At 36.8% G+C, this 26,583-nt stretch overlaps 1 protein-coding gene across 3 annotated transcripts in view; it reads right to left on the bottom strand.

Annotated features, from left to right (window-relative positions):
- SMC2 (structural maintenance of chromosomes 2) overlaps window positions 1-26,583 on the bottom strand; it is a 555,382-nt gene that overhangs the window by 158,173 nt on the left and 370,626 nt on the right. For all 3 annotated transcript variants that reach the window (XM_090401108.1, XM_090401106.1, XM_090401107.1), the window contains 2 exons: window positions 23,561-23,704; window positions 5,616-5,810 (listed from right to left, as the gene is read on the bottom strand). In XM_090401108.1, the coding sequence (XP_090257234.1) occupies window positions 5,616-5,810; window positions 23,561-23,704 (339 nt within the window). The remainder of the gene's footprint in view (window positions 1-5,615; window positions 5,811-23,560; window positions 23,705-26,583) is intronic.

The raw sequence follows: 26,583 nt of genomic DNA, 5'->3' as shown, positions 1-26,583 counted from the left end.
TAGCTAGTTTTACACAGTATTTAACTTTCTTTCTTTTGTCGCTATATTCTCTAAAAGCACAAGCTGACTTATTTGCCAGGAAGTTTTGATATGCTTTCTTCTTTTCCTTCACTGCCTCTTTAAGTTCATGTGTCCACCATGGAGTTCTGATTTTTCTATCCTTGCAGACAATCTCACCACATGCATTTCTGGCTGAATCAATCCACTGCTCAACTTTTATTCACTTTAAAACTTTCTTACATGTTATTCTTTTCAATATGAAATTCAATTTCATATGGGAGAATTCAATCACCAGGGAGAAAACATCACTATCAACAATAACATAGTCAATGAGACTTTTCTTATTTTTTACGCCTTCTCTCCATGTGAATTTGTGCACATTTTTATGTTGGAACATGGTGTTAGTAATAACCAGTCCATGTCCTGAGCAGAAATCCAACAAATATTTGCCACTATTATTAGCTCTGCTCTTTCCTCCAAATTTTCCCAATATATTTTTGTATGTCTGACCATCATTTCCTACTCTGCTATTTAGATCCCCAACAAGGACCAACTTTTCATTTTTCATTGTGTCAGATGCTTTCTCTAAATCCTCAATAAAGAAAAGAAGAAAGAATAACAAAGTTCTTGGCAAGTAATTCAGTTTGTGGTCTTTGGGAACACACAGAAAAATGTAAGAATGCAAAGCAGGTGTAAAACCAGCTAAACAATAAGTCATGGGCTTCTTAAGGGTTAAAGCTGTATAACTCAGAGGAGACCCCACACATAGACTTTAAAGGAATGCAGAGAACCGATCAGAGCTTCTAACCTAATGTCCAGTCCTCACCATCCTGTGGTGCACCCTGTTGGTTATCTTCCTGGATACTGAACGAATGAGTATGGGCTGGCAATTTAGGATTTAGCCGACCAAATTGTATTCTTATTGGCTTAAATTGAAACACAAAATGATGATACACCATGAAAAAATTTCATGCCGACCGGTGTGTCGCCTGGTTAAAACAAAAAGCCCTAGTTGTTTTTGCCAGGGAACCAGGGCAAATTTTTTTTTTTAAGTATTTAGCTTTCTTACATTTGTCTCTGTATTCTCTAAGAGCAGAAGCTGACTTATTTACCAGAAACTTTTGATATACTTTCTTCTTTTCCTTCACTGCCTCTTTAACTTCCTATGTCCACCATGGAGTTCTCATTTTTCTATCCTTGCAGACAACCTCACCACATACCTCTGTGGCTAAATCAATCAGGGTTTTCTTCAAGGCTTGCCACTGAATCTCCAAGGTTTGGTTCCTGTTCTCAAACTCTTTCATTTTTTCTTCAATAATCTTTGTGTATTTTAGTCTACAGTTCACATCTGAGAGCTGCTCAACTTTTATTCGAGAATACAGAGACAAATGTAAGAAAGCGAAACACTGTGTAAAACTAGCTAAACAAATTCATGGGAGGACTTTGGCAAGAACACAGAAAATAAATATCAAGAAGGTGGCAAAATATTTTGGAGGTTGTTGAAGAGGCTCAGAAATGGAGGAAAGAGTACGGTAAAAGGAGTTAGATATGACAAAAATGACATGAAAATGGGAGAAAAAGATATCCTTGAAGTATGGAGAAATTACTTTGAGAAATTGCTAAATGAAACAAGCAGTGATAGCACAGTGGTAAAAAACACTGACCAGGCATACAGTCAGGAATATATATCCATACTTGAAGTCAAAAAAGTCATCAAAGGCTTAAAATGTGGAAAGGCAGCAGGAGTAGATGATATTCGACCAGAAATACTGAAGTATGTTGGTATAAAAGCCTTGCAGTGGCTGCTCTGCATAGTTCAGAAGGCCTGGACAGAGGGACAAATTCCTGATGATTAGTGTAGAGCTCATAGTACCCATATATAAAAAGGGAAATAAAACTGAATGTGAGAATTACAGAGGTATTTCCCTACTGAGTCTTCCTGGAAAGATATATGCAAGTATACTTGAGAAACGGTTGAGAAGAACTGTGGAAGAAAAGCTTGGTGAAGAACAAGCTGAATTCAGGCCAAATAGAGGCTGTCAGGATCAGATCTTCACTTTACGACAAATAGTCGAGAAAGCATGGGAATATAACAAAGATCTCTATTTGAGTTTTGTAGATCTTTAAAAGGCATATCATAAGATGCCAAGAGAGAAGCTATTCAATACCCTACACTTATATGGTGTCAATGGGGAATTACATCAAGCAATACTTAGTCTTTATTTGAGTTGTGAGTCAGCAGTTAGAATTGAAGGAAGTACAGGAAGATGGTTTAATGTTAAATCTGGTGTGAGACAAGGATGTACATTATCCCCTCTGTTATTCATTATCTATATGGATCACATTATGAAGGAAAGTGGTATTAAACCTGATATCAAAATTGGAGATGTTAATGTCCGCTCTTTGCTTTATGCGGACGATGTTATATTTATGAATAAATCCGCTAGAAGTCTGCAAGATTCTCTGACTAAATTGAATAACTGTTGTAATAGATATGGTACGAAGGTCAGCAATAAAAATACAAAGACAATGAAAATAGGCAGAATCGTTCAAAATGTCAACTGCATTATGAACGGAGAACCTGTGGAACAAGTAAAACATTTCACCTACTTAGGCACGATTTTAGTGAAGATGGTAAATTAAATATGGAAATAGACAACAGAATCAATAAAGCTGGTATAGTACGAAGTCAACTGAATAAATTCATATGGAATAAGAGAGAAATTAGTCGGAACACTAAATTAGCTGTGTACAAGACAGTGTTCAAACCAGTTTTAACTTATAGATCTGAGAGCTGGGTCAGAAGTAAAACACTTGACCAAAGACTAGAGACCACAGATATGAGAGTCCTGAGAAAAATTAGAGGCGTGAAGAGATGGCATCAATGGCAATATCATATTAAAAATGAGGATATTAGGAAAGAACTTGACATTGTCAGCATCCAGGAATGCGTTAGCAAAGCTAATCTCAGGTAGTATGGTCACTTAAATAGAATGGGAGAGGAAAGATTAGCAAAACAAGTGTTCTCTGCCAGGTTGGCACGAAAACGACCCAGAGAATCTGATCTGGAGGAAAATTGTAGATAGGATGTTAGTAATGATGTAAATTTTTCATGTAGTACTATCATATCCTGTACACCCCTTGATGGTACATGGCAGGAATTTGATGATGATTCTCCTTTTCTCTGACTGCCTCTTAATTCCCTGACTCCAACCATGAAGTTCTGATTTTTCTATCGTTGCATATTCCTCACCACATGCCTCTCTGGCTGAAAATCAATCAATCAAAGTTTTCTTTACAGTTTGCCACTATCTCGAAGGATTTGTTCTTGTTCTCAAACTATTTCAGTTTTTCTTGAAATTTTGATTGCATTTGAGTCTACAGCTCATATCTGATAGCTGCTCAACTCAGTCTGATGCATTCATACAGATCACAATAAATGCTACTGATGCTTGTGGCAACTCTGAATGGTTGAAGATCATATTAAGGGTTACTTGCTGTTCTTTAATGCAGTGAAACCCATTGTATTACATAAGTAAAGAAAAAAAAGTGAAAACAGTTAAAAGTAGAATTATGAGAACAATGCTAAATTCAAATGCAACAGCAAAACATGCACAGGGTTCAAACGAAAATGCTATAATAAGGAAGAGAAAAAATATTAACATGCAATTAGATAATTCCCCAATGTTGGTAAACACGAACCTGGACATTTTTAGTTAAATTTTTCTTTTAAAAAATCTTCATATTTAAAAATAAGTAATTTTCTAACCTTGGGAAACACAAACTTCTCTGTCATTGCGATGAAGATGTGGATAGAGTAGCAAGGCTTCAAAAGCTTTCTTTAAACAAACATTTAAAGGTCAGTCAAAGTAACAATTTGTTATCCCACAAAATTCCACTGCTGGTGTGAACTGCAAGTCAGGCTAATTTGGATTTATAAGTTTTTATCACCTAAATATACTAGTATTGTTTGAAAAGTTGGGTAAATTTCCAATAGGCAGCGACGCAATTTGTTCATTCATACTCGTGTTGGCACTTTTCATCTTTTTCATGATCCCTGACAAAATTGTAGCCACATAAGATGCGTTGTTCTTGTATGCCAAACATTTAACATGATTGTGTTCACATTTTTCATTAAAAAGGAAGAAAAATGAGTCTCGTGCAGTGAAAACACTTTTATTTCAATAAGTGAAACGGCAACGCAGATCAAAGCTGAGTTAGATGAAGTTCATGAGGACTCTGCACCAGCATTAAAGACTATTTATTTTTGGATAAATGAGTTTAAAACATGGTTATAAGTCCATAGAAGAAGAAGAGCACTCCAGATGCTCAACTGAGGTCACTACCAAGGAAATGACTGACAAAATCCATGGTATCATTATGGAAGACTGCCATGTAAAAGTGCATGAGATTGCTGAGGTTGTAGGCATCTCAACTGAATGGGTGTATAATATTCGGCATGAAAAATTGCACATGAAATATCTGTGTGCGCAATGGGTGCCGCGATTGTTGATCAAAAACGCATGCAAAAAGACATTTCAACGCAGAGTTTGGCGATGTTTAATCGCAATTCACAGGATTTTTTGCGTCATTTCATTACCGTAGACAAAACCTGGACCCACCACTACACACCTGAGCCCAAGCAGCAATCAAGACAGTAGACAATGCTTGGTGAAAGAGCACCGAAAAAAGCGAAGACCTTTTGTCAGTTCGAAAGGTGATAGTCACTATTTTTTGGCATTCCCAAGGAATTATCATGATAGATTATTTGGAAAAGAGCAAGACAATAACAGGAGTCTATTATGCATCATTGTTGGACCGTTTAAAAGAATTGAAGACACATGGCCAAGATTGGCACACAAAAAGCACTCTTTCATCAAGACAATGCACTGTCTCACACAATGGGCATCATAGTGGCAAAATTGTACGAATTGAGGTTCGAATTGGTTCCAAATCCGCTATATTTACTGGACTTGGTCCCATGTGACTAATACTTCTTCCCAAACTTAAAAATTTAGCTTGGTGAGAAAAAGTTTCTTCAAACGAAGATGTCATCAAGGCTATCAATGACTATTTTGCACAGTTTGACAAATTATACTTTTTAGATGGAATGAAAAAATTGGAAAGTCGCTGAACCAAATGTGTACACCTCGATGGAGACTATGTTAAGAAATAAAGGTGATTTTTTCCAAAAAAAAATGTGTTTAACTTATTTTTTTACCAAACTTTTCAAACAACCCTCATAGTTGTGATGTTTGAGGATACCAGTTGTTTCTTTGAGTTTCCAACAATTTGTGCACATGTGTGTGTGTGTGTATGTTAACTCAAAATATTCTGATAGCCAGTGATAGCCAGTTTAGTTATATAAATATTCCACACTGTGGTCACGTTTAAATTTCTTCAATAGTGATAGCTTATTGTATTTCTCAGAACAGTCTCTTCCTTTTGACTTTAATAATGTTTGAGTGATTGGATCTGAGCTTTTCTGATTTGTAGCTTTCGAAAGGAGGGGGAAATATATATATATCAACATAATGAATTTAACTGTTTGCAGTATAGAATATTTTTATTTATTTTATTTTTTTGAATAAAGAATAAAATTTCGTGAGACCAACCTTCTGTGCTGAATGCTTAGATTCCTTAACAGAGCGTTCCACGTCATGTTCTAGTTGCTGAATTTGCAATTTTTTTCCCTCTTTGTTTTTACATATAGTTTCTCTTTGTCTTTGCAACTGACCAATTTCTTCATATTTTGCTTTCAACAGGGCTTTCTGAGTTTTCACTTTTTCTAATGCTAGAGATACTTCTTCCTATGTTATAAAACAAAGACATTTCAGTTAACATTTAGCCACAAACTGACAGATTACGATGTTCAAAGTTAAATATGTTTCAATATATTCTGCTAATTGGCACATTACCTGATGAAGAAAATATTATAAATAGAATTTAAACTGACACTAAGTTATGATATTATATAACATCAGGATTTAATGTTAGTATACATATATTGGATAATCTTGTAAAGGCCTTCATCCAGCAGTGGATTGACAATGGCTGACGATATTGACATATGGGATATAGATAGCATATAAGAGGTGTGACAATTTAATTCACAGAACAGCCACGTAATGTCACCCGTGTGGGGTTTGAGTCACATGAGTAATCATATTTGTAGATCTTTTAAGTAATGCATGCATAAACCTCAAGCCGATACAGCCATTTGCTAGTTGGCTATTGCAAAACAATAGAGATCTGCATGTAAACTTTGGCATAAAAATATGTGATCGAAATTTGGAGCAGCATGTTAACATCAAATTTTGTGTGAAAATCAGCATTGCTACTGAAACGTTGGAGCTGTTAAAAGTGGCATAAGAGATTCAAAGGTGAGCGAGAAGATGAAAACGATGACCCTAGAAGTGGGCAGCCAAAAACAAAAATGAGGGATGCAAATGTGAACAGAGTGAGAGATTTGGTACGGTCTGACAGACAATTAAGTGTGTGATTAATGGCTGATGAATTGTAAATGAATCGAGAAATAGTCAGGGTAATTTTAACTGAAGAATTAGGTATGCAAAAGATTTCTGTGAAGTTTGTGCCTGGGATCTTGATGGACGAACAGAAGCAGCGGCAGGTACAAGTTGCAACTGATCTTTCTGCAAATAACCACGTTTCCTAGAGTAATTACAGGTGGTAAAACCTGGTGCTTCCAGTACATTCCTGAACCAAAATGCCAGAGAATGCAGTGGAAAACCCTGAGCTCTCCACGTCCAAAAAAAGCACGCATGTTGTTCACAGTTCAAGACCATGTTGGTGTGTTTCTTTGATCATAAGGTGACAGGACACTATAAATTCATTGAACAGGGACAAATGGTCAACCAACAATGCTATTTAGAGGTGCTGAAAAGATTATGAGATTCTGTTTGGAGAAAAAGACCCGAATAGTGGCCTGATAAGTGGATCACAACAATGCGTCAAGCCATAGTGTACTTATCGTGAGAGTTTCTGGCCAAACAATCGATTATCGAATTGGGTCATCCTGCTTATTCAGCTGACTTAGCTCCCTCTGATTTCTGGCTGTTTCCAAAATTCATATTATGTTGATATCCAGCATAATGTGATAAAGGAACTCAGAGTATGCTGGAAAAAGAGTTCCAGGCCTGTCTCCAAAAATGAGAACACGTCTAAACCAGTGTATAAATGCACAAGGGGACTACTTCGAAGGCAACAAAACCAATAATATGTATAGTTCCGAACATAGGTTTTTTACAGATGCATTCAGGGAATTAAATTGTCACACCTTATATGCTGCTGTAACCTTCAAAACTGACTATTTACAATTACTGAAAAAAAAAAAAAAAAAAAACTGCCTTTTCTGAAACAGAATCACATATGCAATATCAAGTCACTTGAGACTTAGCTTGTAGTATCACGTAGAATTTTACTATACTGAGGTTTTTAACATTATTCTAGCATAACTGGAAATATTCTGAAATTGAAATGCTAACTGGTTTCATGATTCTCTTAATGACTTTATTTTTCATTCTCTGGTTTAGTTTGCAATACTCATAACTAATCATTATAGCATTTTCCATTTTCCAAGTAAAGATATACACCATGTGCCTGTTAAGTAATGAGACAAATTATTATATCAAAACAAAGAACGATATTTGAAATTGTTAATTATCAATTGTGATGGGTTGCATTTAAATGGCTTTGGAGTGAGTGTGCTGGAGAAAGTATAGTGTGTGGAAGTACAGTGTGTGATGCATGCCAGAGATCAGAAGGAAGAGATGAAGACAAAAATCAGGAGAGTGGTACTGAAGAGACAGCAGTGCTTGCAGTGGAAACAGTAGTGTGAGATAAAAAGAGAGAACGGGAATACAAGAGGAACAGGGAAACGGGGGGGGGGAGAACTCAAGTGGACAGGGAGACATGACATAGAGAGAGTGAATGTTGAAAGTGGAGGTGAATATGTGTATGAAGCTGGAGTATATTGCAATGTGGGTGAAGAAGTGGAGACTGAGCAGGTATATGTGGTAAGTGTTAATAAGGTGATTTGGCAGGTGTAGTGGGGAAATCACAACCAACATATGGCTTGGATAGGACCGGCTATAGACCTAAAAATGAAGTGTTGCATTTGTTTACAAATGCCAGAAGTATCAGAAATAAAGGGGATGAAATGGTTTCAGTGATTGAGTTTAATTGCCTCCAAATCACTGGAATAAGTGAAACATGGTTGAATAAAGATATCGTAATGGGAATAGATATTTTTCATGGGGATAGAAAGGGCAGGAAGGGAGTGCTGCTGATGATAGCAGGGGAATTAAGTCCACATAAGGTAGACATGAAAGGGGAAAATAGTGGCAATGGTTATGAAGCAGTGTGGTGTAATGTGGAGGTTGAGAGGAAGACATATTTAGTTGGATGTTGCTATAGGTCTTGATGTGGTAGTGGCGATGAAGAAATGTATAAACAACTTGGATTAGTGAACAAAGGAAGGGAAATTATTATGGGTGATTTCAATTATAGTGGTATAGATTGGAATAAAGAGATAGCATCTGGGAATAAGAAAAGTGAATTTCTCGAGTTCTTGAGAGATAACTATCTCAGGCAGCAAGGATCAAGAGTTCTAGATTCTTCATTTCATCAGAGGATGTAATTGTTAGAGGAGTTTCAAATTTTCCTCCAGTTGGTGAAAGTGATCATGAAGTAATCACCTGTGTTGTGGCTAGTCATATGCAGGCTTTTGCGAGGAAAGGATATATGTGGAATTATAAGGCTGGTGATTATGACAAGCTTAGGAGACAACTTCAAGCTATAACATGGAATGAGGAGTTGAGCGGTAAGGAAATATATGTTGCATAGGAACTTACAAAGAAATATATAACAGCATTAATGTATGAATGTATCCCAAAGGCCAAAAGGCTGAATAAGGTAGGTGTAAAATGGATGAATTTGGAGTTTAAGCATGAAATCTGGAAAAAGAAATTACTTTGGTGGAAGTACAAGATGAATAATGGTAATCAGTCACATGAAGGATATAAAGAACAAGCCAGGAGAGTGACTCACTTAGTAAGGAAAACAAAAGTAGAGTATGAGCAGAAACTGGCAAATCAGGCAAAGAAAAACTCTATAGAGTTTTTTTTTTTTTTTTAGATATGTGGCAAGTAGAAGGAAGAACGATCATGGAAAGCTAAGTTAAGGGATTAAAGTGGTAGAAAATGGTGACTGCTGCAGAAGACAATGTTGAGGTATTCAGTGATCAATTTATAAGTGTGTTTCATCCTGATCAGGGTGGAATCATGAGAAACTTAAGTGTATAGGACATAGGAGAGGATAGCTTAATTGCGAGTGAGCAGGAGGTATTTGAGAAAATAAATAACCTTGATGTTAACGATGCGATAGGATTTGATGACATATCACCACACATCTTAAGGGAATGTTCCAGGGAACTGGCAGTAGCATTGGCATGCCTGTTTAATAAAAGTTTTACAACAGCATAGGTTCCAAGGGAGTGGAAGGAGGGTAAAATTATTCCACTGCATAAAGGCGGTGATAAGGCTGTAGCTTCAAATTATAGGCTGGTGTGTATATCTGGAGTTGTGGTGAAGGTCCTGGAGAGATTGGTGAGAAGTACAATACAGAAATGGGTTGATAACAGCAGTATTCTCTGTGGTTATCAGCATGGGTTTGTTAAGGGGAGATCATGTTTCACTAACTTACTTATGTAAGTTACCTTGGACAGAGGAGATGCATATACAGCGGTGTACTTGGATTTTGCAAAGGCTTTTGATAGACTGCCACACGACAAACTCTTAAATAAATTGAAACAGACGGGATTGGATAACAGACTTCTGTGTTGGATCAGTGACTTGCTGTCAGATAGGTATCAGAAAGTTGTATATGAGGGTGCAGTATCTCGAAAGAGAAAAGTCACCAGTGGTGTGCCACATGGGCCAGTTTTGGGGCCATTGTTCAATTTGTATGTAAATGATATTGGGTTGGGTTTAACTAGCAATATCCAGCTATTTGCAGATGTGCAAAACTGGGGAGAGAGCAATGCACAGTCAGGTTGATGCTAATGCCTTACACGAGGACTTGAATACATTGCATGAATGGGCAGGTAAGTGGAACTATCTGTTCAATGTTGCCAAGTGTAAGGTTTTGAGATTTGGTAAGCAACGATGAGATGCAAAGTATACACTTGGTGGGGAAATTTTAACAGAAGTAGAGGAAATAAGAGATCTAGGAGTGATGGTGGACAAGGACTTGAAATTCAGGGAGCCACATTGCACAATTTGTGAAGACATCACATCACATTGAATAATCAATGATGCGGAGAACCCTGACATGTAGAAATAGAGAGGTTATGATTCCGTTGTATAAGGCCTTGATCAGGCCTCATATGGATTACTGTGCAAGATTTGGATGCCAGGTTTTCATGGTGATGAAGATATGTTGGAAAGGGTACAGAGAAGATTCACAAAGGTAGTCAGTGGTCTTTGGAAAGTGAGGTACGAGGACAAATTGAGAGAATGAAAGTTGCAGATCCTCGTGAATAGGAGAAGAGGGAGGGGAATATGATTGAGACAAATAAGCTGGTCAGGGGTGGTTATCAGGTAGACATGGAAGAGATTTTTCATAGACTGGGAGAGGGGAGTAGAACAAGAGGCCATTGCTAGAAACTGTATAAGGAGGGTTTGAGCAAAGGAGTGAGAAGTAGGTTCTTTGCATGGAGGGTGGTTGGTGAGTGGAATGTATTGCCTGAGTGTGTTATGGATGTGGACACATTGAATCAGTTTAAGATGTGGTTGGATGAGCATTGTATGCAATAGTGAGTACCTACCACAATGAGTCTCTGACTCCATGGAGGTCAAATTTTGATAATAATAATAATTACACAGATTCAAAATAATCTCCCTCCAACTCCACATGTTTATCATATAGGTGTTCAAAGGCACAGTGGAAATTGTGAATGGGAACCTCCTTCAGTATCTGGGTCACACCGCATTGGATGTCCTCAATGTTGCTGAATTGCTCCCCTTTCAAAGAACACTTCATCTTTGGAAAGAGGATAAAGTCTGTGGGAACCTAAATCTGGCAAATAGGAGGGATGTTCGATCAAGCAGATCAACACTTTGAAGTCAGAAACTGCTTCACAGGATGTGTGGGCATGTTTTCATGAAAGAGAAATCAATTGATGTTGTGGAACAGTTTTTTCCTGACACGTTGCATGAGGATATACAGACATTACATTATTCCTAAATAACACTAACCGTTAACTGTAGTACTCTGAGGAACAAATTCACGGTGGATAATTCCAGCAGAATAATAAAAAAACAACAACATTGTCTTGGCATGTGATTTTTGCTTTTGCAACCTCAATTTCCTCTGCAGGGGAGAGGACATTCCATGCTCTGGTGTTTCATTTCCAGATCAAACTGAAAACACCAACTTTCATCATCGGTGACAATTCTTTGCAACACATCATGAACTTGATCAACTGCATGGATGAAATTTTGACAACATGCAACTCAGTGCTCTCGCTCTATTCATGTGTCAACGTATGCAGCAGCAACCTCAAGCAAATCTTTTTTCTAAGATTAATCTGGCCATTTCCTTACCAACACCAGGCAGTACAGTGAGTAGTCTAATGGTTAGTTGCCTGTCAATTTCCCTAGCTTTCACCACATTTTCATTTGTCCATGAAGAAACTGGCTGTCCACAGTGTGGTTCATCCTCCAGGTACTCCCTCTCCTCTTTAAACGTTGAAAACCAGCAGAAAATCTGTGCACAGCTCATAGACCTATGCTTTTTTTTTGGGTCTTGGTATACTTCTGTAGTAACATTTTTTCCTAATTTACAGTAACATTTTATCACAGCTCTTTGCTCCATGATGCAACTTCTGATATGCTCCACTCACACACTCTTACTTTAACAGTTGTCACACAAAAACTGCTGCATCACCTAACTTGAAAGTTTTGACTGTGATTACAACAGACTAGTGGTCAAAACCATAAACACGTTTGTTAATTTATTCAAATTGCTGTCCTGTAAAATGTACAGTGTGCCATCAATCTCATTACTTAATGGCACACTGTGCATTTATTGAGATGTCTTCGATGCCTGAGTCAATTCTATCTCGTTACCCCAAAGCTATTTCCTCTATTTGTTCTAATTTTATCTGTGAACAAAATCCACAATCACATGCAGTCAAAAATAAAACAGTGAAATAATGAACAAAAATTTTTTTTCTTGGAATAATCATCCAGAAAATTCTGTGAACAAAAGATAGGGACCTTACTGACATAAAAACAGATAGTTAATAGACCACCGCTTAAATCACTACAGAAACTGAAGGGAAAGAGAATGGATAGTATTCTGGGGGCTTGAATATGTAGGCTGATAGAGATCAACAAGCTGAGTATGGGGAGCACTGTCTCAAAGAAGGAAGGAAGAACAGAACCTCCCTGTGTTACACCAACTGTTTTTAAATTTAAAGAAGTGGTATAACACAGATGGTTCTATTCTGTGACTGTATGTTGTTTAGTTTATAAGATGATAATGTAGACCATGATGGAAAGGGAAGTAGTCAGTTATTCGAAGATAATGCAAAACTAGAGAAGGAAACATCCTTTAAAATAGAAGTCTGATGAGAAGTCATCTATCTCAGGAAATGATGAGGCAGGCAAGTGATCAAATGACTTGCAATTTACTTAATATTTGATTATTATGATGAACTTACTATACATCTAAATTAATGAAAGATGTAGCATTTAGTACAAAACACTTATACTGTATTTAATCGAATATAACTTGCACCCCTGATTTTACTTTATGAAAAAAAAGTTTAAACATGTTCAAGTCAAGGCAATAGTAACTCACTCCCCATGGTAAACAACACGCCCTCCCCAACAGCCAATATACTGCAGACACAAAAAAAACAAGTAGATTTATTGTATGACTGAACAGGGTACAGAGACATTAGCAGTCTGTGTAATATATTTCTCAACAAATAGTGCAATTAGAGACAACTGGAATAAAAAAGGCACTAACTAATGAATCGCATATCCCCTCCCACAGAAACTATGCTGTATAAACTCAAACAAATGCAGTATCTAACTATTGTTCAATTTTTCAATTGCATGAAATAAGTGTTTGTTTGATTGCATTGTGAAATTTTCGATGTCATTAAGACAGATCACAAAGGCTTACTTCAAATAAAATTCTACCGCAAATTGAAACATGCCATATAATGTGTGTGAGTCTGCCTGACATGCACGAATCATATGCATGTCTTCATAGCTGCTCTATCTCTACTGGCCTACCACTGCTGTCTGTTTTGTGATCTGCTTTCACTTCTCATTAGTCATTCATAAAGATACGTAAAAGTCTTGTAAATTACTGATAAGTTTTGCTTGAAATAATGGGAAAGAAGATGATGTCATTTGGGTAGATGACTTTGATGATGCATACAAGGAAACACTTTTGAGGCTGGAAGTAGTGATAATGAATAAGAGATTCTTAGTCATACCCATTTTCAGTTTTGTTTCCAAAAATCCATGCGTATATCTCGCATCACGATTTTAGCTTAAAATTTGGGAAAAAATGTGCGAGTTATATTAGAGTAAATACGGTATTTTATGGTGAGTACCTCATTACATCAGAGTGAATACAAAAAGAATGGATAGTTAGATGAAGCGAAAAATGGAATGACGGACATCAGAGTGCAATCTTTCAACCACTCCATGGCCAGTCACACAAATCGGGAATCTGTGGGAAACCGTCAGCAGTCATTAACAAACTTAGCCAATGGGTAAAGAAGAGTATAACTTGCTACAGACATATGAATGTAAAGAGCTTTAAAACAAGAATAATTTAGTCAATTCAAACTAAAATTTAAAAGAAAAAAAATTATAACATTTACATAAAAACTGTATATATATATATATAAACACACACAAGGTGGTGTCATAACTGCACAAAAACATTTCAAATTGGTATTAGATTTCTAATATTCAAGTGACTATTTTCCAGAACTTTAAGAAAAAAAAAATTTCAGTCTGTCATTGCAGTTTAGATTAGGTTTGATTAGAAGAGCTTTATAACCTTCTTTGAAAAGTCTCTCTCATCCCCTATACACATTTTTTTTTCTTTTAAATTTTATTTCAATTTTTTATTTTTATTTAAATTTTATGTTATCCCATAAGATCCTTTGGCTGTGCAGAATATGGAGCACATTATGCAAATCAGATTTCTCATCTTGGAAAAAACAAATGTAATCCATATGCTCTGATAACCAGATGCCTACAGTACAACCCGTTTACCCAAAATAGGAAGTATATCTTTCATGGAAGGCAGGCTTGGAAGCTATTTGGAAATCAAAGTTTTTTTAACTTTTGTGATGTATATAGAAATGCCTGTTATATAAGGAATAGAAATTTTCTTGATATGTGATGAACTATTTAGTAAGAGAATAATTGCCCAAGTTGTGTTGTAATGGATGGAAAGTAGCCAATAAGAATAGTAATCTTTAATTTTTTTGCGATTTTTGCATTAAAGAGAATATGCTAACCACTCGGCCAGCCAGGCTGGCCGAGTGGTTAGCATATCTGCTCTCCAGCCAAAAGGCTGCGGGTTCGAATCCTGCTGTGGACACAGATGTTTGTGATTGTCTGTAGATCATTGGTGTAGTTGTGGTCAGTTGGTGGATTTTGAGTGGTGGAAACCGAGCTGTAGAGTAGGTGCCCTCCCTCGATAAGTCTTTGGACTTCCTGGAGGTGACAAATAATAATAATAAAAGTAATTCTTGTCTGAGATTATCCTTCAGAAGAGCAGATTATACGTGCCCTATGGTCAATTCTGATGTCTTGATAATTCTATAATTTTGTGAAGGGCGATGTATTGAATCCTTGAAAATATGTCTGCCAGTGAAGATGGGCCTTTTTCATATAAACAGAAAAACTGAGCAAGCCATCAGCTTCCCTTCTTTACAAGTGAAAGGCAAAGTCACAAGAAAGAGCAGGCACATCAACAAAACAAAACCAAATGGAAGGACAAAAGGAGAGTCGTTCTTCTAATTGATTAATTGGAAAACAGTGATGACAAGGAGCAACCCACCACCAGCATGTAGAGAAATGTTGCTTAAAGATTAATGTTGATATGGGAAGGGGATCAATCGCTTGATGCTGTTGGCACACACTCCCTCGATGAATCTTTGGACTCCCTGGAGGTGTCACATAATAATATAATAATAATAATAATAAGTGCAAGTTTTGATTTAATCTACACTAATAGGAACGAAATGTATTCCCACTGGTGAAACCATGTTCCATGAAATGGAGAAAGTGAATGGCATCCACGTATTGCTGTCATACTAAGAAAGATGATGACAAGACAAGTCAGAAATACAATCCTGTACTGTACAGAAATGTGTGTGTGGGGGGGGGGGGGGAGGTCAAACAACTGATACTGTGACATCTTCATCTCTTCCTCCATAGCCAAAATTGATCACTGAGGTTAAAAATTGGGTAATGTAAAGAATTTATTTTATAGGAAATAGAGTTCAAGGAAAAAAGACCAAAGTGTTATAGAATTCTATTTTGGTTTATTTATTTATTCTTATGGCTACATGAAACTGGTAAGTGAAAAATACAATCACAATTTCCAGAAACAAATGATGAAAATCTTAACATATAAAAGTTCATTACATAAAAGGCACAACCTGCTTACTAAGTCTTTCTTTTCTTTTCTTTTTTTTTTTTTTTTTTATAAATATAAAGCAAAAGTAACTTGTCATAATTAAGCCAGGGACAATTATCGTCCTGCTGCACCAAGTACGACAAGACTGCATGTTCTCACAACACTTCACAACATAAACGTGGCTGTATCCGAGGTTTAAGTAGAGAGCAGTTGTGTCTTATGTGAGAAAACTTGATCCATTAGAGGAGGCCCATTTCACACTGTATCATCATCTTCTAACATCAGGATTTCTGCTGATACTATGACGAGGACTATGAGAGCAACTACTAGAATAATGTCTTCGTGGTGAGATGGGACCGTGATCTACTGTTTCCTCCATAACCACCGCCACAACCATACCAACTACAGGTCAAGGTCCAGGCTGGAAAGCCAATTGAAGGCCTCATCTGTTACCTTGTGGATGTCCTGTAGGCCATAACTGTAAAATCGGCACCTTGGGCAGTCAGTCATACACAATATGAGTAATCGACTGAGCCACGGGAGAACAATCACAATAATGGTGATCTGACAGTCCCCCATTTATGTAGAAGATATCCACATCTGCCCTGACTAGTTCTGATCATGTTTATGGATGACCAAATCTTCCTAGGATTTGGTCATCCAAAACCAAGCTGCGGAGCACAGGGATCTTCTACCAGGAAGCCGTTTGTTGGGAGATTGTTGGACCAGTATTCTCTCCATATGTCAGATATAGATGGCAGCACAGCTGAAGAGAGTTCGTCCATGGACCAGAGAGGCTTTCTAGATTTGAGGCAAAGACTAGGTGGATTTATGAGAGTCTGGTGTAGGGGTAGGTTGCTCACTGCTTTATTAAATTCCTTAAAAGAGGCTTGTCTTCTCCATATGTGTGGTGGAGAAATGTTAGAACAGGCAGCCAGGAGAGAGGGATACTTCTCACTGACCCACTAATTGTGCGCATGGTAGAGTTCAGCTGGGCATCGATAATGTTAGCGTGTGTACTTGTGTGTTAGTGTGTGTACACAATATTGTGCCCCATGACAGGGGCACAATATTCTGCTGCAGAGAATGCGATGGCCAGTGCAGACGACCTTAGGACTTATGCACCACAACCCCAGGTTGTTCCAGCAAGCCTTGAAATGATGTTATTTCTGGTTTTAATTTTATTGGAGAGGTTGATGATGTGCCTTTTATAGGTCAGGCTTCTGTCCAGGCTCACTCCAAGGTATTTTGGGTAAGGCTTGTGTTCTAACATTTTTCCACAGAGAAAGGTTGAGTTGTTGATTCACCTCTGCATTGTATAGGTGAAATACTGAGGACACTGTTTTCATTGGATTTGGCTTCAAGTACCACTGCTTGAAGCACTCTTCCAGAGTGTTCAGGTCTGTATTCAAGGTTGATTCTAAGTTGGTAAAGGAGGTGGATTGATGCAAGATCGCTAGGTCATCAGCGTACATAAACTTGCTTGATCTGGTACGAGGTAGATAATACACATTGATGTTAAAAAGTACAGGGATAACACAGAACCCCGAGGAAGACCGTTGTGAAGGAATATGGGCCTGCTCTTTTATCTGCCAATATGGACCCGGATCTTTCTGTTGGAGAGAATAGATTCAAAAAGTTGTACAGTTTTTTTTTACATTTTATAATATTTCCTAATTTTAGGAGGAGGCCCCTGAACCAGACAGTGTCATAAGCAGATGTTAGGTCAATGAAAGTGGCTCCAGATTTAAGTTTCTTCTGGAAGCCTGCTTCAATTTGAGTTGTGAGGGCCAGGACCTGGTCACAGCAACTTCTTCCTGGCCTGAAGCCAGCTTGTTCAGTCGGGAGTGCTCTTTCAATGAGTGGTGAAATTCCTTTTAAGGAGAATTCTTTCAAAGAGCTCAAAGGTGGTGCAAAGCAAAGAGATAGGTCATAGGTTTTTCACTTCATTTGGATCTTTCCCTGGTTTTGGCACGGCAATTATTTTGGCTTCTTGCCACAGCTTTGGTAATTTACCAGTCATGATGATTTCTGCGAAAAGGGCAGCCAGCCATGTTTGGCCATGTTGACCAAGATGTTTTAGGAACTCTGAGTATACCATCCACTCCTGCAGCTTTGCCATTCTTGGTAAGTTTTAAGGCTATTTGTAACTCTCCGTGAGTTATTGGATGTATGAGTTCAGGAAGCTCGGGTTCTGTCTTCAGGTTTTGTCTGATGGAAGCTTGTACAGCAATTTTCTTGGTAGAGCTGGGATGAATCGTGGAGGTTTTCAATAAATGGTTAGCCATTTGATCAGGAGTTATCTCTGTTGCTTTTTTATGTCGTTGGCTCTGATCCACCTAGTTTTCTCAGAAGTGACCAGCTTCTCCGACTAGATGTGACGAAATCGAGTTCATTGATGGTTGAGATCCATCTTTCCTTTCTGTTTTTATCCAGGGTTGATATGAGCTCCTTAGCAATAGCCGGATCTTGTTTCCCCATATATGGCTAGGAGTTCCTCACTTTCTTTACTCCAACATGGGATATATTGTTTTCTGCAACCTCTAGGGATAGAGGCTTTTGCTGCAGATTTGAGTAGTTTAATAAATCTAGGGTAGCAATTAGGAGTGGGTGGAATTGCTCTAATGGTTTGCTTGATTTGTTTCTGAAATGCAGACCAGTTGGACCTGCAGAGATTCCATCTAACGATTGGTGCTCCGCTGATGACTGGGATTGATGTTCCTATCTCTATTAATGTAGGACGATGTTGACTATTAGGGAATCAGTTAAAGATGGTTGTTGATGGAAGATGGTGGTCTTCGGAGTCTTTAGTGACTATGCACAGATCTGGGATGTAGGTTCTGTTCCATCTGGCTGAGTAAAGAGTGCCATCCTGCTTGGCATCATAATTCAAATACAAATTACATGTGTCCATCCAGTTAGCTAGATTATTACCATCCCAGTTGTTAGAGGAATAGCCCCACATGGTGTGATGGGGATTGAAGTCACCAACATAGATAGCAGGTTTCTTTGAACTAATTAATGGTTTCAGATCAAGCTCTCCTTCTGCTTTTACGAGGGCTGTTTGAAAAGTTTCGCAACAAAAATAAGTTTAGCAAAAATGTTTTTTTTTTTTTAAAAAAAAAATCACCTTTATTTCTTAACACAGTCTCCATCGAGGTCTACACATTTGATCCAGCAAGTTTCCAATTTTTTCATCCCATCTAAAAAGTAGGATTTGTCAAATTGTGCAAAATAGTCATTTACAGCCTTGATGACATCCTCGTTCTAAGAAAATTTTTACCACCGAGCCAAATTTTTAAGTTTGGGAACAAGAAGAAGAAGTCACACAGGGCCAAGTCCAGAGAATACAGTGGATGTGGAACCAATTCAAACCTCAATTCGTGCAATTTTGACATTGCGATGGCTGATGTATGGGGTTGTGCACTGTCTTGATGAGAGTACTTTTTTTATGTGCCAATCTTGGCCATTTTTTCTTCAGTTCTTCTTTTAAACATTCTAAAAATTTCGCATAATAGACTCCTGTTATTGTCTTACCCTTTTCCAAATAGTCTATCATGATAATTCCTTGGGAATGCCAAAAAACAGTAGCCATCACCTTCCCAACTGACAAAAGGTCTTCGCTTTTTTCAGTGCTCTTTCAGGATTAAATTGGCAAACCCAGCGTTGAAATGTCTTTTAGCATATATTTTTGATTGAGAGTCAACAATCGTGGCACCCATCGTGCACACAGTTTTTTCATGTGCAATTTTTCGTGCAGAATATTATACACCTGTTCAGTTGAGATGCTTACAAATTCGGCAATCTCACGCACTTTCAAATGCAGGTCTGCGAGTTCTTTCATACATCAATAAAAATGTAATCATATGGTCAAATTGTCGTGAATTTTGTAGTGCGAGTTGCATTAAGCCACCACAGTACACCCAACTGAAATGAATATGCGACGCCACTGATATTTTATATATATATAAAGGGAGATTAAAGTGAAAGCAACAATACTTAAGAAATTAAGAAAAATTGTGAAAGAGAAAGCTGGGAAAAAATAATCTGGGTTTGGTCCAAATAGGGGGTTTGTTATAATCAGGTTTCTACTATAAGAAAAAGAGTTGAGAAATGAGGAAAATGTAACAAGTTTTAAGGTTTGCAGATTTGGAAAAGGAGTGTGATAAAATGCCTACAAGAAGGTTGTTCAAAATGCTATAATTCTGCAATATGCTAGCCTGATCAGTGAAGTTAGTGTATTTGCTTTCCAACTAACCAACTGCAGGTTCAAATCACACCATAAGAATGATTGTTTGCAATTGTCTTTAGGTAGTACATGAATTACGCTCTACAGTGTGAGACCACTAACCTGCATATTGGAGACCTGAAAAAAGTCCGTGTTTGGTCTCTCAGCAGGATTTCCAGACTAAGTAAAAATGAATTAAAAATACAAAATAATTGTAAAAATAAAACATCCTTGTCCCACCAACAGCACTAATGTACTATAGGTTTACAACCTTTTGTGGGATAGGAGTCACAGAAAAAAAAAAATACATGGGGGCATTATGCAGAATAATGTATATTATTATTATTATTATTATTCTTCGTAACACCTCCAAGGAGTTCGAAGACTCATCGTGAGAGGACACCTATTATACAACTCTCCATCTCCACCACTACTACACCAATCAACAACATCAGCACCATCTACTGCCACCACAGTTAGTATTTTTGTCTGTAAATTGCGTCTTAATATAGTCTATATTAAGCTGTAAGTTCAGAATTAGAGTTGAAGAAGTTGGAAGGACTTACACAAAGATAGTTCACAACGTAAAATCAGGTGTAAGACAAGGATACATATTATTTCCACTCTTATGTTCACTCTGTGGATGTGGAGATGTTATACAGCTAAATAAATCTGCAAGTCTTCAAGACTAACTAAACTGAATAACTGCTGTCACAAATTGGCATGAAAAATTAGTGACATTTGTGTAGAAAAGGCAAACTGTTCAAATAGGTAGGAACATGGAAAACATACAGACAGACATTTGAATTTAATCTAGGATAAAAAGATAACATAAGTTAGCTGGTCTCTCACAGAGGAGACAAAGTATTTTCTGTCAGTAATTCTGCAAAAAGGCTAAAAGAAAACACGCAGTTGACAAATATAATACACTATGCAGATAAAGAAGATTAAGAATATAAGTGCTGGTTTACACTCATAATACAATTTAATGGAATAAATACAGCACAAGTAAATACAGCCATTAGGAAAATGAAAACCAGGATGTCCTCTTAAACGATGACTTCTAAGGCCGGAACAGGCCTAAATCCTTGATACGCATGATGATGATGATGAAATACAGCACAAAGAGAAATAATTAAATAGTAGGTTTAATTGTTTCAATATCTCGTCTGTCAGAAATATCTTCACGAATACATGTTAAAATTGTAATAATGCAAGAAATGAAATGATTACACAAAATCAAACAATCATATAAAGTCTTATGAGGGGAATCTTCTATGGGTGTTGTTGGATAGTCTTTGTTGTTTGGCAGGAGGCCTAAGAATTAAAGTTTATCAAATCTTGGGATTTAACACAACTATATTTTTTAAGAATTAGGCTGTTTTTTAAATCTGCTACTGATTCCAAAATGACTCACTCAAGATTGTATTTAGCATGATAGAGCACGATACTTTTCTTCCATCTGATTCTGTGAAAGGTATCCAAAGTCAGCTAGACCTGATTGAGCATAGTTGTGGTAGCAAATGTATTTTTTGTGTTCATCTAGTCAGATGGTAGCAAACCTCCCAGTCTGAACATAATATGATAAGTTGCAAGAACACAGAACCTTGTAAACATCTGGGACAGAGAGGGGAGGAAATGGATCCTTAGGAGACAAGAGCAAGGAAGCCAGCTTTAAATGAGGTTTGAAAACAGTGATTCAGAGATTATGATGCAAAGATTATATTTCTTTAAACTTCTGACTTTTTCTGAAGTGTCCTGGATAGAAAAGAGTAACATCATTAGTGTAGTCTTTCTGCTGAGAGAGAGAGAGATGGAGGAGATTGAAGGGACAGATAATTTGTACATATTTTTGGCATTGTAACCATTGGACAGGAAAGCTTGGGTGTAATAGAGGTTGAAGGCTCTGTTGATAAGAGTTTTGATGACACGATCTTGTTGAGAAGTGGGAAGATGATGGGAAAGTTTATATTCCTGTGTGGGTGGATTTTTTGTAAACAGCAAAAGAAAGAATGCAATTGGGTAGATGCATGATTAGAGTAACTAAAAAATGCACGCTGTTATTTTCTTTTTCACTAGTGAACTGGATTCTGTGGTGCTGACTGATGAAATGGAGGGGAGAAAACAGCAATGTGTCTGAGCCACAGAGAACACATCAATGTTTCTTAACCAAACAGAATGTTTGAGAGTGGCAGTATCAAGAGCATGTTTTTCAAAATGATACATACAAAAATGGATGTGTGGGAAGGGGGGGGGGGACACACAGAAGTGATTACATCTGTTTATATATAGTGCCTTTCCAAGAGAAGTAATCAGTATGGATAGCAAAACTTAAAGAAATCAATGATCTTGGGGAGACATTTTTCAGCAAATCTGGTGTGTCAGAAACGTAAATTTTTATAAATAAAGAAATGAAATGTGTAGAATTTGTTACATAAGATGTGCGACCAGTAAGTGGAATTAAACATTTAGTCAACTGTTTGGCTAATTTAAAGGAAGGGAGTCAGTAGTCAATCTATTATGGGGCAGAGAGAGTAATTGGGTTTATGATTTTTTTAGCAATTTGTATATCTAGTGTGTGTGTGTGTGTGTGAGGGGGATTTCTTATTGTTTCTTGTGTGTGTCATTATAGTTTTAACACTGCATTCCTGAATATGTCTGTGACCGAGAAATGAAATACTGAAACAATTAAAAACTACCGTTAATTATTTCTCTTTGTGTTATAATTATTCCATTAGATTATATTAAGAGGATTAAGAAACCACATCAGAGAATTAATTAGGTTTCAAAGGAGCCATGTTACTTGGCTAAGAAGGCCAATGAACCTAATATGCAAAATGAAAAGAGAAAATCATGTCAACTATCCAGCTTTTTGTACAATCAGAATTCCATGATAGATTTAGGAAGATAGAGGCAGTCAAGAAAAAGAAGAAAGCTATGAAAATATCCTAGCATAGTAAATTTGCATGTGTCTGAGAGAATACAGAGAAAAATGTATGACAGCAAAGCAATGAGTAAAAGTAGCTAAACACAAGTCATGGGAAGACAAGTAAATGACTGGAATGGATTGCACAGTGCTCATCCATAAAAAAGATAGCAAAAACTGATTTGAAAATCACAGAAGACTTTCCCTACTAAGTGTCCTAGGTAGGATCATGCAAGCATACTTGAGAAGAGACTAAGAAAATTGCAGAAGAGAAACCTGGAGAAGAATAACCTAGATTACTGATAGATGTCGTCAGGAACAGATTTTTGCTGTAAGACAAATAATTAAGAAATAGTAATACAGATCTGAAAAATGCAATCACTTCCATTTGGCTAAATGGTAATCACTTCCAATTTCAAATCCTCTGTACACTCTGGTGTACAGAGTCTATATTTTCCCACAATCTATATTTAAGGTGTAAAATCAAATATGAGACAAGGGTGCACTCTATCTACCTGTTATTCATTATCTATATGAGCCACATTATGAAGGAAGTAGTATCAAACCTTATATGCATATTGGAGCTTGACTAAATCTCTATCTACCAATTCATGTAAAAACATAACTGAAATATTTATGCATACATAATGATTTAGTTTAAAATTTTTTGGTACTTGGACACACATACAACAACTTAAACATACCTTTGCAACTTTCAACTGGCCATTAAGGGAAGAAATTTTAGTTTCAAAATCTGTAATAACCTTTTCAACAGCATTCAGCTGATCTTCAGATGAAAGTTGTCCTTTCTGCAACTCTTCAATCTCTAACTTTATGCTATTAACTTCCTTGGATTAAAACAAAAAGCACTGGTGAAAAATTAAGTTAGTACACTGCTTTAATAATTGGTTACTCACTATGCAATAATTAAATAAAAAGTACTTTGCTTTTTAAATAACAATGTTTCACAAGAAAGATAGCAACAAAGTTAAATGTAGATGATGGATAGGTAGGCAGTGCAGTGTGTTTGAAGAAGGACTGACAATGACTCGTTGTAGGACAAGTTTCACTACATTGAAAACAAGTCAAACTAACATTTTTATATAAAGCTTGGATGACTTAATAGAAGTGCGAGTCTCTCGAGTAGCATTTAGGATTTTTAAGTTTCTGTGACACCACCTCAAACATGGGAGCTCCATTAAGTGCATGAGTGTTTAGTTGTTCAAGGAAAGAATCATCTAGATTGTAGAACAAGAAGCCAACCTTATGGGATGCTAAGTGTGTGTACCTAACATAAGTGTGTAGCTGGTTCAAAAAAGTGGAAACGCTAAGTGGAAGTGGTGAAAATGAAAGACATCGAAATGCTAATTTTTTGGGTGTTAAATAATTTTATAGTCTTGTATTGATATATATATATATATTTTTTTGCTGAGCACTTGTTTCTAAAATGTACCATCTTATAGGAGGAAGCACATATCCTCCTATCCTTCAAGTGAAATCAAACATTTAGTTTCCATGTGACTTAGTTTGCTCAGCACTGAATTAGATAATAAAGGAGCTTAAGAACTAAGTACTAGGTGCATCCAGAAAGTAAGGTCCATTCAGAATTTACTGCCAAATATGATATGGGAGAGGTTTTACACATGCATGGTAATAGAGTAACTCATTGGCTAGTGTTGACCATTTTACTTTCTTTCCATTATTGTTTATCTCCTACAAATAATTTATAATGAGTGTTGTGTTAAAAAGATTCCCACCAGTTGCAAGGTTCGTAGTGTGATATAGTTTTTGTTGGCAGAAAACGACAACTGTGTAAGGTTTTATAGGTTTACAGGCCTAACACAATGAGTGACAGTAGGGTTAAGGGAATGGTATCATTTGTTTAAATAAGGGCACAACAAGGTTCACAATCAAGAGTGTGGTGCCTGGACAAGTTGTGACAGGTGATTTGGTGGAAACAGTGAACACAAAAATTAATTGTGGTTCCATTCACAACTTACTGTGCAAGATCCTTTTTCAGGTCTCAGAAGACACCGGTCATCATTTTTTTGACTGATGGTGCCTGTTTTCAATTTTTGGCTTTCGGACATGATGCATGGTGACACTGCAATGATAGTCGTTTTGGCTCGACGTTTGCATATGAAAACCATGTTTCACCATGATACAAGAAAGAAGTTCATTTCCTTCAATTTCATAATGCTACAAAAAATTTTGAGCAGATTCCATCCATTTCTGTTTATGCTAATCAGTCAGCATTTTTGGGACCCATCTGGAACATAATTTCTTATACACCAGCTTTTTTGTCTCTCAATTTCATGAATGTCAGTATAAAGTTTCCAGGAATTCAAAATATAGTTTTGTAATTGTGAAATGGTGATTCTCAAGACATTGAGCTCACTGTTTCAACTAAATCATCTGTTACCACACTTGGCTGGCCACTGCATTCCTTATCATAAATGGTGTGCCCTTCTTTAAATAAATGACACTACTACTAACCCTACTGTCACTCATTAGACTTGTAAACCTTACATAATTGGTGAATTTCTGCAGCACTACTGTTTTCTGCCAACAAAAGCAGATCAAACCATGAACTTTTGCTACTGGTGGGATTTTTTTATATACATCACAGCACTCATAACTTACCTGTAGAAGACAACAAATGATAATGGAAGGAAAGTAAAATGGTCAAACAGCTAGCTGATGAGTCACTCTATACCATCATGCATGCGCAACCCATCTCCCATATCTTATCATCAAATTCCTGCCATGTACCCTCAAGGGGTGAACAGGATATGATAGTACTACATGAAAAATTTACATCATTACTAACTTCCTGTCTACAATTTTCCTCCAAATCAGTCTGTTACTTGTCAAGACTCCAACATTATCAGATATTATATTTCTATCGTCTAAGACACTTTGTACAGTATCAATCCACCTATATCTTGGTCGTCCTCTGGGTCGTTTTCCCAGAGGAAGACCAAGTTCCCTGCCAACCTGGCAGAGAACACTTGTTTTGCTAATCATTCCTTGCCTATTCTATTTAAGTGACCATACCACCTGAGATTAGCTCTACTAATGCATTCCTGGATGCTAACAATGTCAAGTTCTTTCTTAATATCCTCATTTTTAATATGATATTGCCATTGATGCCATCTGTTCATGCCTCTAATCTAGTCTTTGGTCAAGTGTTTTGCTTCTGACCCAGCTCTCAGATCCATAAGTTAAAACTGGTTTTAACACTGTCTTGTATACAGCTAATTTAGTGTTCCGACTAATTTCTTATTCCATATGAATTTATTCAATCGACTTCCTATCATACCAGCTTTGTTGATTGTGTTGTGGATTTACATATCTAACTTACCATCTTCACTAAAAATCGTACCTAAGTAGCTGAAATGTTTTACTTGTTCCACAGGTTCTCCGTTCACAACGCAGTTGACATTTTCTATGATTCTGCCTATTTTCATTGTCTTTGTCTTTTTATTGCTGACCTTATTATTATTTAGTATTATTTATTACTTATTATTATTATTATTATTAATTATTATTATTACTTAGTATTATTTTTCACATTATGTACAATATACATAATTATAAATTTAAAAGATTATAAAAATAAATTATAAAGATGATAAAAAGATTAGTAAGGTCAAAGAATACTGTTAATAAATATATGGCCGACATATGACCAGATCGGCTTACGACCTGTTAGCCAGAACGGAAG

The sequence above is a fragment of the Typopeltis vanoorti genome, chromosome 12, assembly GCF_054136105.1.
Source record: "Typopeltis vanoorti isolate ZY-2024b chromosome 12, IOZ_Tvanoo_1.0, whole genome shotgun sequence".
Taxonomy (NCBI): domain Eukaryota; kingdom Metazoa; phylum Arthropoda; class Arachnida; order Uropygi; family Thelyphonidae; genus Typopeltis; species Typopeltis vanoorti.
The sequence above is the reverse complement of the archived record's forward strand: the minus strand, read 5'-3'. Positions and strand labels throughout refer to the sequence as shown.